Below are 11,105 nucleotides of genomic sequence, written 5' to 3'. Positions count from 1 at the left end.
GCAGCCTGCCGCGGGGCGCGGGTCCTGGGGCGGGGGGAACGTCGGCAGCAGGGGCCGCCGGGAGGGGGCGGGCGGGCGCGGGGGGCGGCCCGCGGGCGCGTCCGGAGTCCGCGGCCCGGGAGCCGCGGGCCGGCCAATCGGGGGCGGAGGCTGGGCGGCGCGCGGCGCTGATTGGCTGGCGCGCGCTTCTTAGGCGCGCGCGGCCCCCGCTTCATGTCTGTGCCGGAGCCGCGAGCTGGCGCCAGCGCGGCCGGACGATGCGGAGCGGCCGGAGCCGGGCGGGCCCGAGGCCGAGGCGCGCGCTGACCCTCGATCGCACCCCGTGAACCCCTCCGGCCCGCCGGACGCGCCGTCCCCGAGTCCGCGCCGAGCCCGCGCCCCTCCCGCGCCGCTGCGTCTGTAAGTTTGGGCTCCGAGAGCTGGCGGGGCGAGGTGGGTGGGGGGGCCTGGGGCGCGCCTGGCTCCGAGAGGTCACTACGGGGGCCGGGCCGCGGGTGACCGCTGTGCGGAGCCTCGGTGAGAAGTTCGGCTTGTGTCGCCGGGGAGCGCGCGGGGGGCTGGCGCTTGGTCCGTGGGGCTGCGTGTGTGTGTGTGTGTGTCTGGGGGGGCGAGGTCAGCGCCAAGAGTAGTTTTGTGAGTGTCACCAGCATCGTGCGCCCCGCGGGGACACCCCCCCCCCCCAACCCGGGCGCCCGCTTTAACTTTTTAGTCTGCCTTTACACGTTTGTGCACAGGGATGGAGCGGGGCGGCATGGTGCGGGGCGCGGGATGGGGGTGACTAAAGTGCGGCTCTCTACGTGCGTTGGGGTCACTGGTGCCGGGGTTTTGTCCCCGCGCGTGACCCCGTGCGCAGAAGCGTGTGGCTCTGGGTACCCGGGTCACCGCGTGAGCGTGCGTGGCTGAGCCGGCTCCCCCCGCCCCTCCTTTCGTTTTGAGCTCTGGGCTTTCCTCCCACCCGGGACTGGTCCGCGGCTGAGCTCGGCTGGGGCGCAGCGGCGCGCGGGACGCCTCACGGCGGGGCTTGAGGGTTGTCCGGCCGCGGCGGCGCCCCTCACCGCCCCCCTCACGCCCCCTCCGTCGTGCAGGCACGCCGCCACCGCCTCCGCGCAGACCCCGCGCCTCCGCCGCCAGCCATGGAGGTGGCTCCCGAGCAGCCGCGCTGGATGGCGCACCCCGCCGTGCTGAACGCGCAGCACCCCGACTCGCACCACCCGGGCCTGGCGCACAACTACATGGAGCCGGCGCAGCTGCTGCCGCCCGACGAGGTGGACGTCTTCTTCAACCACCTCGACTCGCAGGGCAACCCCTACTACGCCAACCCGGCCCACGCGCGAGCGCGCGTCTCCTACAGCCCGGCGCACGGTGAGCCCTGGGCCCGAAGGTGACCGGGAGCTCGGACGCCCAGCGGCCGGCGTGGGACGCGGGGAGGCCCGCTCCCTGTTTCCTGGATGTGGGGTTCGAGAAATCGGGGCGGGAAAGGAGGGGGCAGCGGCCTCCTGCCTGTTTTCAGCCGGCCTGCGGCGGGGCGGGGGGAGGGGCCCCTCCAGGCTCATCCAGGGGGTCCTCCTGTGCCACTTGCCCTTCAGCTGGGGACTGACGTTCCTGATGAATTGCCAGTTGGGGTGTTATGTTTCTGGTCGTGTTTGGGGAGGGGTCGCGGTCGTGGGGCATCCAGGCTACCCTCACCGGCTCACCCTGACGTCCCCTCCCCCCGCAGCCCGCCTGACCGGAGGCCAGATGTGCCGCCCGCACTTGCTGCACAGCCCGGGGCTGCCCTGGTTGGACGGGGGCAAGGCGGCGCTCTCCGCGGCTGCTGCACACCACCACAACCCCTGGACCGTGAGCCCCTTCTCCAAGACGCCCCTGCACCCCTCGGCCGCAGGAGGCCCCGGGGGCCCCCTGTCCGTGTACCCAGGGGCCGGGGCTGGGGGCGGGGGCGGCGGCAGCTCGGTGGCCTCCCTGACCCCTACCGCAGCCCACTCTGGCGCCCACCTCTTCGGCTTCCCGCCCACGCCCCCCAAGGAAGTGTCTCCTGACCCCAGCACCACTGGGGCTGCCTCGCCGGCCTCCTCCTCCGCAGGGGGGAGCACCGCCCCCCGGGGGGACGACAAGGACAGCGTCAAGTACCAGGTGCCGCTGGGAGAGAGCATGAAGATGGAAGGCGGCAGCCCCCTGCGTCCGGGCCTGGCCGCCATGGGCACCCAGCCTGCCACTCACCACCCCATCCCCACCTACCCCTCCTACGTGCCAGCTGCCGCCCACGACTACGGCAGCGGGCTCTTCCACCCTGGAGGCTTCCTGGGTGGCCCGGCCTCCAGCTTCACCCCGAAGCAGCGGAGCAAGGCCCGCTCGTGCTCAGGTGAGGGGAGGACCCAGGGCCTCCCGGGAGTGGGGAGGGCTCGCGCTTCGGTGGGAGGGGGCTGAGACCTGGGCGAGGGGGCCGCCTGGGTCTCTCCGATCGGGGTGGCTGGTGTCCGTCCCTGATGGGCCCCGAGCGATGGGTGAGTGCCCAGAACAGGGAGAAGGGGCCCGCCGACCTCGCCCTCTTCTCAGGTGCTCTGGTGGCCCTGGAGTTTGCTTCCTGTCCCCATTCCTTACCCTCCCCTCCAAAGTGGGCCACTGCCCGCCTGGGGTCCCCCATCCCTTCCCTGAGCCTAAAGCGAACCTCTCACGACGGTGTGCGGGAGAACGCCAGGCGCAGGGAGTGTCTGTGTGTCCGTGAGCCTCGGTGCTGCGCGGGTGCCCTCCGCCCTCCCCGGCGCTCCAGACCCTCAAGGAATCTAGATCTGCAGCTCGATCTGCCGGTCTCGGGATCTCGTGGCTCCCAATCTCCTGGGGAGAGTCCTCCCTGAGGCCAAATTCCCGGACCGGCCAGCTCCCTGCCCCCTGGCGTGTCCTTCCCTCTCCCTCCCCAGGGCTGGGGGGTCAGGGGCTGCCTCTGCCGGGGGCCACGGGGACTGGCTGGAGCCGGCCGGGCAGCAGGCGCCGAGGCTGCTGTGGGGCTCCTGCCGTCCTCACCTCCTTCCAGCCCCTTCAAGACCACTTGTAGAGCGTTCGCTCCAGAGTCCAGAAGCCACACGTTTCTGCCCGTGTGGGCTGACGATGTAAATGATGTGGGGAGAAACGTGCAGGGTCACCTCGCATTGAGGCCGCCGCCCGTGTCCACTGGGGTCCTACCCTGGGGGGCCCTGGTTTGCTCCCGCCAGCTCGCTGGCGTTTTAAGTAGTCCTTTCTCTCAAATTGGTTTTACGTTCTATTCGAATTCCAGATGGTCTTTTCACAACAACAAAACAAAATACCACCCCCAGCAGCCGCCCCGCGAGGTCGCTCAGTCCACTCAGCCCAAAAACGAAAGGGCTGATTATTTACTTCGTTTGAAAGAGCAGTAACTTCCATCCCAGTCCAGGGCCTCGGCGGAAGGCAAGGGAGGCTGGGGAGAGAGAAGGAAGTGACCGAGGACAGGGCCGGACAGCAGAATCTGAGGGCCCGCGACAGGGACCCGGAGAGGCAGCCGCAGCTGGGGAGAGAGGACGGGGCGGAGGGGAGAGGGACTCGAGGGGGCCCAGCCTCCGCTGGCCCGAGCCGATGCCCCCCCCCCAGCAGGACCCGAGGGCCCACTGCCCTCCCCCTTGAATCCCACCTCCTGGTCCCTCTCCAGCCTGGCTGGAGCTAAGAGTCTGCCGCCCCCAGAGCAGCCTGGCCCGTGTGACCCTGTGTTCCCCGTCCCCCTTGCAGAAGGCCGGGAGTGTGTCAACTGCGGGGCCACGGCCACCCCTCTGTGGCGACGGGACGGCACGGGCCACTACCTATGCAACGCCTGCGGCCTCTACCACAAGATGAACGGGCAGAACCGGCCGCTCATCAAGCCCAAGCGGAGGCTGGTGAGCAGTGCGGGACCTGGGGCGGGGGAGCACCCGGGGCCAGAGTGCCGGCCTGGGCCGAGCCCGCAGTTAATTACGCAAAAACAAGCCTTCAAATGCAGGTGCTGGAAATCTTTTATCAAGAGAATCACTTGCCTGGCAGTTGGGGCAGCCCGGCTTTTTAGGCTAGATTCTTTTCAGGCCCGATTTCCCCTGGGCAGCCCACCTGGTACCTTCAGGGATTTCCCCCCCAACACCACCACCAGAGCTGAGCATCCAGGGGCCCAGGTCCCGTCCCCTGGCCTCTGTTAAACTTTTAAAAATAGGGCCGTGAAGTCATGTTCCCTGTAGCCCGGGGCTGCTCTCCCTGGCTTCCCAACACACAGTCTCCTCGTGCTTATTTAAATAAAACACACACACCAACCACCAAAAAAAAACCTGCCCTTTATTATTTTTCCATGGAGTCACCTATACTGTGTATTTTCATTTGAGTGATTTAAAAAAAATGCCCTTTCGGATCTCCTGCCGGAGTTTCCTATCCGGACATCTGCAGCCCAAAGATAAGGAAACTTCGCGTATCTGTTTCCGGACTCCGCGAGTTTTCAGTCTCTCTCCTCGGCTCAGTCCTGCCTCTCGCTGGGCTGTTTTGAAATTTCTAATACCCTCCACTCTGCAAATAATGCGTAAAATGCTAAGAATAATAAATATATTTTTTCAGGGCAAAGTGATTTACGAGGGAGGCTTAAATCGCTTGCCGATTTGGGGGCCCCTGTTTTTTTTTTTCCTAGAGTGAGGGCGGGGTGAGGGCCGCCCGGGCGGAGGATGCGAGGCCAGCCCCTGAGTCAGAATTCCAGCTCCGGCTGCTTACTCACCCTCACCCCTCCCCGCCCGCGGCTGCAGGCTGGCCCCTCTGGGCCAGGCTGGGGCCTGGGGTCACGCCTGCCCCTGCTGGCCCGGGCTGCCCGCCCCCAGCCCGCCCGCCCTCGCCTCCCTGAGATGTGCTGCTGCTATGGGGCTGGAGAGGGTGTCTGCTTTCTGGGGTGAAGCTCCTCTCAGCCCGCCTCTGGGGGGGAGGGTGCCTGCCGCTGTCTTCTCCTCCAGGAGCCTGAGGCTCCGGGTCAGGCTGCACTCCCTGAGGGGCTGGGGGCAGGTGGGACCCTGGGGGCTGGGGGACAGGGCGCTGGACACGCAGATCGGCGTTGTCCAGTAAGTTGTGACCGAGGGACGTCTTCTGGTTGTGCACCATCCACTGTGGTCACCTCCAGCGGTGCTGTGATTAGGGATCCCCTCAAATGTGGCTGAGACTGAAGAAGCTCTGTTTGTAACTTGGTTAAACTGTAGTTCAGTTGAATTTAAATGGCCACGTGGCCAGTGGCTACTGCGCTGGGCGGTGTGCAGCTCGACTCCCAAGCATTTCCCGTCCCTACCCTGGGCAGCTGCAGGGCCCTGTCCTCTGGCCCTGGGGCTTTGGATGTGCCCAGGACTGTGGATTTTGTGGGAATGCAGCCCCAGCTCGGGGCGCCCAGGGGGATGGGCAGCCGTCTAGAGGGGCTCCGTCTCTGAGCCTTGGGGCTCGTCTGCAGCATTCGTGTTCGGGGGCTGGGGGAGTGGCTACTTTCCCCTTGCAGCTCTTGCAGCCCCTTTGGTTCCGAGAGCGCTTTATTCTCCAGTTTTGTGATGGTTTAGATTTCTGATTCTGAGATGCAGAGACTCCTGTGAGATTTGGGCTTCTGGGCTCAGTAGGTTGGGGAAGGGAGCCGGGGTGGCATGAGGGTCAGGAGGGAGGTCGCGGGGGGCCGTGGGAGCCCCGCTTGCCGACCCCGCCCCTCCCCGCCCCTCCCAGTCGGCCGCCAGGAGAGCAGGCACCTGTTGCGCAAATTGTCAGACGACGACCACCACCTTATGGCGCCGGAACGCCAACGGGGACCCCGTGTGCAACGCCTGCGGCCTCTACTACAAGCTGCACAATGTGAGTTGCCCGCCGGCCCGCCCCGCCCCTCCCCGGGGACCTCAGGCTTTGTGCGGCCTGGGCCGCCGGCCCCAGCGTGGCTTGGCTTGGCTTGGGAAGCGAGCGCCAGAAGGGCTTCCCACGAGGGGGGCGAGCTTGCTGGAGGACGCCCCCCGTGGTCGGCCATCTCTGCTCGGAAGCAAAGCCTGCAGTGGGTGGGCGCCTTTCTTGGCAGGGAGGGCGGAAAGACCCTGGAGGGCAGTGGGCCTTGGGCAGGGGCCCCCCTTGGCCAGGCTGGGGGTGTGGTCTGGCCAGCAGGGCAGCTCTGGCCTCTGAGAGCTCTGCGTGGCCCCCTAGGTGAACAGGCCGCTGACCATGAAGAAGGAAGGCATTCAGACCCGGAACCGGAAGATGTCCAGCAAGTCCAAGAAGAGCAAGAAGGGGTCTGAGTGCTTCGAGGAGCTGTCCCGGTGCGTGCAGGACAAGGCCTCCCCCTTCAGCGCCGCCGCCCTGGCGGGACACATGCCGCCCGTGGGTCACCTGCCGCCCTTCAGCCACTCCGGACACATCCTGCCCACCCCGACGCCCATCCACCCCTCCTCCAGCCTGTCCTTCGGCCACCCCCACCCGTCCAGCATGGTGACCGCCATGGGCTAGGGACCACCCTCATGGACCAACGGATGGATGCCGCGGACGCGCTCCCAGGGCGCGGGGGGACCTGGTGCCCAGCTGGCCAGCCCACCCCAAGACCGCGGCCCCCGCCCGCCCAGCTGGACACAACGCGGCCGTCACTGTGAAGCTGCTCCCGGGCATGGAGGTGCCCAGGCGGGGTTTCTGCCGAGGACTGTGAGCGTGAAGGACGACTCTGAAGAGACACAAGCGGCCGAGGGACACTCGGGGGCCGCGGAGAAGCGGGAGTAGGCGGAGGAATTTATTTGGCTCTGGTTTCTCACGAGGATGGCGAGACTTGGTTCTCGGGGCCTAGTGCCACGTGGCCAGCCCGCCTGCCTGGCTCTGGGGGCCAGGTCTCTGGGGGGACCTGGGCCCCCTCCGCAAGCACCGAACCCAGCTGGGCTGAGCCTCTCCAGGGGGGCCGCGCAGGCCTCGGAGGGCAGAGACAATCACGGGCGGCCCTGTGTGGATTCCCAGGCCAGGGCTGGGTCACAGGAAGGAAGCGCTTTCTTGGGAGGGGAAACGTCTCCCACATCGCTCCCTGGTCCTGAGGCTGGAGCCGGCCTGACTCGGGCGCCCTCCACGGCCCTGAGCCTGCGCCGCCGCCTCGGCCGGGGGACCCTGTACATACGTCCTTTGTTCTGCTAGCCCTTGAACCCCCTCTTCTCCAACACCACGCAAAAGAGAAACATAAAAAAAAGAGAAAGCCTGCATAAGCTTAACTCGCTGACGAGTTGTTTTATTTTTAAACTCTTTGGGTCCAGTCAATTGTACATGGCCACGAGTGCCCTTGCTGTGGAAAGGAAGAAAACCTACAAACCTAGGCTGTGGCTGGAGAGACGCTCAGAGCGCACCGTCCTCGGGCGGGGAGCCGGGGGCCGGGGCTGCTCCAGGCCTCCGGGGGCTGACCCGGCAGGTGGGTCTGCGCCCGGACCCAGCAAGGCCAGCAGGCTGCCGGGGTCCCTCTGCGCCACGCTGCGGGTGTCTGGACCCTTCCCAAGGTACAGCTGTACATAACCGTGTCCGAGCGGAGTCCGTGCGCCGGTGCGGCGGCCGGCCGGGGCCGGCCCAGGAAGACGACTGTGCTGATGTAGGCCGAGTGCAATAGGGGCACCACAGCCGGAAGTAACTTATTTTGTACTAGTGTCTGCACAAGAAGAAGGACCGGCAGTATTTTCTGGTTTTGTTTTATTTGGCTTGTTTTATTTTGGATTAGTGAACTAAGTTATTGTTAATTATGTACAACATTTATATATTGTCTGTAAAAATTGTATGCTATCTTCCTATTCCTTCAAAGTGAATACTGTTAAGAATAATAAAATACTTTTTGTGAATGCCTCTGGCCTGTCTCGTGGGCTCGCGGGCTCCTGAGTCCCGCCTGGGTGTGGAGGTTGTTAGGAGCGCACTGGTCCTACAGCCCCGGGATTCAGACGGAGGGGCTCCTGGAACACGGGGTCCTGCGCCTCGCCTGAACTTCCTCACCACCTCACCCTGGGGTCTCGGCGGGTGCGGGGAGGCTCGGGAAGGCTGTGGGTTCTGCACCCTTTAGCCATGTGCTGGCCCTTTTCCTAAGGGCTCAAGGGGCCCAGGAAAAGCCAGGGAGACAGGTGCCCCGGCATCCTCCCAAGCTCCTGTTTGAGCTACCTGGTCACCAGTGTCCGCGTGCTCATGGTCACCGGCGAACCTGACCGCGGTGTCTTTGATCAGTGATGTCACTGAGCTCTCTGATCAATGATGCTGGTCGCTGGAGATAGTCATCATGACTGACATTCCTGATCAATGACACATCTGATCACCAGAGCCTGTGACCAGAGACATCTGACCACTAACAGCTGATCACCAGTGTTCATCGAGGCCTCTGCTCGGGGATGCGCCTGGTCACTGACTGCTCGCCGATGTGCCTGGTCACTGACTGCTCGCCAGTGTCCCCAGGGGCTGGCCCTGCTCGCCGGTCACGTCTCTGACCACTTCTCACCAGCCATGCGGCACCCTCTTCAGCAGTATCTCCACGCGGGGTGTCTGGCTGCCGATGCCCCCGACAGCCAGCAGGTCGGACCGCCCCTGCTCCTGACCACCACTGTGCCCTGCACTGCCATCCCGGGTCATGCGGAGTAGCCACCAGTGTCACCGATCAGCGCTGTCCTAATCAGGGACGGGTCTGATCACATCCACGGTCAGCGTGTGCAGGCCCACGCCGCCTCAGCACCAGCGTCTCTCAGCAATGGCCGTGGTCACCTGTCTCCAGTGGCCTCGGGACCACTGCCCCTGGTCACGGAGGGGCCTCCCCGCCATCAAATCCTCCAACTGTCCAGCAAGGGTCATCGCATTCACCACGGGTGACGTCTCTTCCAAGTCCCTGATGACCAGTGTCCCTCCCACCCCCGTCATCTGTAGCAGCGACCGCCAACGTCGCAGGTCCCCGGGAACACCTGTCTCTAACCATCAGGGCCGTGACCCCCGGAAGATCACACACCTCTGGGTGGTCGTGGTCACTAACTCGAATCCACTCTTGGTCACTGACAAAGTGACACTGACGCCCCCATCACCTGCTCACTCCCCACGGCCCTGATCTGTGACCCATGGGATCTTCGGCCAAGGCTCCCTCCCGCCAGCAGGATCTCTGATCTCCCCGAGGTCACGTCCCTCCGCTCACCGCCCACGACCTGACCCCCACCGTCTCTGCCCCCCAGGCCCCCGGCGACACGTCCCTGAAGGCCAGCCGCCGGCTCCCAGGCAGCCCTCACGTCCCCTGCCCCGGAGGCTCCTCTTTACCCTCCTCAGCCCAGACCTCAGGCTGGAGGGCGCGGGCTCGGGTGCCTGCTGGGGCTCTCAGATGACCCCCGAGTCAGGACAGAGGAGGGGAGTGCCTGCCTGGGGCCCTGACTCAGGCCGCCCCTGCTGTGTCCTCTCCACACCCTCGGTGGGGCAGGAACAGCCTGCTGTGTAGTCCGGGCCTGCTCTCAGCAGCTCCCCTCCCGGCCGGCCGCGGTGCTCGGCCTCTCCTCCTGGGGTCTTGCTGGCCTGCGCCCCGGCTCCCGACTGCCAGAGAGGGTGTCTCACTCAGACGGGGCATCGAGCGCACACTCACACCTGGCCCTGCTGTGGTCTGGGGGCTATGCGGCCCACAAGACCAGCAAGCATCTCTGCTCCCGAGCAGAGGACGCTCCAGGCTGTAAGCAGCAGGGCGACCCCACCTGGCCTGTGGCCAACAGGCCCTCCACCCAGAGTCCAGGGCCACCGCCTGGAGCCCGGAGACTAACCTGCTCCCCGAAGCCAGAGCCCGAAGCACGGGGCACAGAGCCTGACCCTCAACCCAGAAGTTAGCACGTACCTGCGGGAACTCAGCCTGAGGCCCTGAGCCCAGACCTCAGAATTGGGCGTCAGAGCAGAGCCCAGAACCCCCGGGGCCTGCTGTGGGCCCCGCGCCTCAAGCAGACCTTGCAGCTCAGAACCAGAGCCCAGTCCCAACCCAAACCCAGAATCCACAGCCCAGGACGACCCCTGGAAGAGGCCTCCCTGTCCCCAACGCTTCTCTAGTGCTCCCCCTCTTCTGCCGCCAGAGTCCCTGCAGGGGCCCGGGCCACGGCTGCAGAAGGTTCTGCGAGCCGGCTCGATGCTGGGCCCTGGTGGGTGCTTTTCAGACACCGGTGAACCAGACCCGGTCACTGATCCTGCACACGGGAACCAGCCCCATTGGTTCTTGGCGTGGGGGTGGGCCCGAGACACGCAAGGCTCCTTGCTGGGGGCACCTGTTGCCAGGACGATGGGCTCGCAGGGCAAGGGGCTCTGACAGAGCTGGGTGGGGGGTGGCGGGGGGGAGCGCGGTGCTGAGGGGGACGGTGGCCCCCGAAGTTGGGGGGGCTCGTGCTGGCCCTGGGGGCCCAGCTTCCAGCCCAGGCCTCGGGCTCCCGCTCCCGCACTGCTGTTCCCGCCCCCAGCGACGTCTCCCACAGCCACAGCCCAGGGTCACTGTGCTGGAAGCAGTTTCGATTCTGTGGCCGTGGAGCTCCCAGGCAGGGCGGGCGTGCTGGCGGGCGCTCCAGGCGCCGGGGCCTTTATGACTGTGCGGGCGGCGCCGGGCGCCGGGGGTGGGGGGCAGGCGGCCTGGCCCTTCCTCCTGCGGGGCCCCTTCTTCCCATTTGTGGGAGGAAGGACCCAATCCCTCCTTGTAACTCTTACAGTCCAGCTTGGACCCCAAGCGCCCTCCCCGCTCCTGGGGACCCTCCGCCAGGAACAGGGCAGGGAGCCAGCGTCCCAGGCCCCGGGGTCCCAGACCGACTCCACCCTGGGGGAGCGAGGCGTGGGCGGGAGGCCCGCGTCCTGCTCACCTGGGAGGAAGGGAAGGTGAGCCACGGGACTGTCCCAGAGGGGGCGGCGCGTCCTGAGCCGCAGCGCCGGCCGGCACATCAGAAGGCGGCCTGGCTTGTTTTGCTTTTAGGCAAAATGATGAAATGATTCCGAACTTTATCTGGAAAAACTAACAAGACCAGCAGAACAAGTCAGAAAATTAGGGAAAAACAGCGCAGTGTGTGTGCGTGGCTTTCCACTATTAAACAAGACCCTCTGATCTCAGTTGTTCAAACCTCGTGGCTGGGTGGACAGAATAAGCTGATCAACGGCTCAGA

General features: G+C 65.7%; 1 protein-coding gene across 1 annotated transcript; it reads left to right on the top strand.

Annotated features, from left to right (window-relative positions):
- Nucleotides 1–229: 229 nt before the first annotated feature.
- On the top strand, nt 230–7,814 carry GATA2 (GATA binding protein 2). Its single transcript, XM_070463471.1, has 6 exons — nt 230–399; nt 1,086–1,362; nt 1,718–2,359; nt 3,736–3,881; nt 5,704–5,829; nt 6,166–7,814. The coding sequence occupies exons 2-6, from the start codon at nt 1,134–1,136 to the stop codon at nt 6,463–6,465; spliced, it is 1,443 nt and encodes a 480-aa protein (XP_070319572.1). The 5' UTR covers nt 230–399; nt 1,086–1,133; the 3' UTR covers nt 6,466–7,814.
- Nucleotides 7,815–11,105: the final 3,291 nt, after the last annotated feature.

Source organism: Odocoileus virginianus, unplaced genomic scaffold (assembly GCF_023699985.2).
Source record: "Odocoileus virginianus isolate 20LAN1187 ecotype Illinois unplaced genomic scaffold, Ovbor_1.2 Unplaced_Contig_3, whole genome shotgun sequence".
NCBI lineage: Eukaryota > Metazoa > Chordata > Mammalia > Artiodactyla > Cervidae > Odocoileus > Odocoileus virginianus.
Note: the sequence above shows the minus strand (reverse complement) of the source record. Positions and strands in the feature narration are given on the sequence as shown.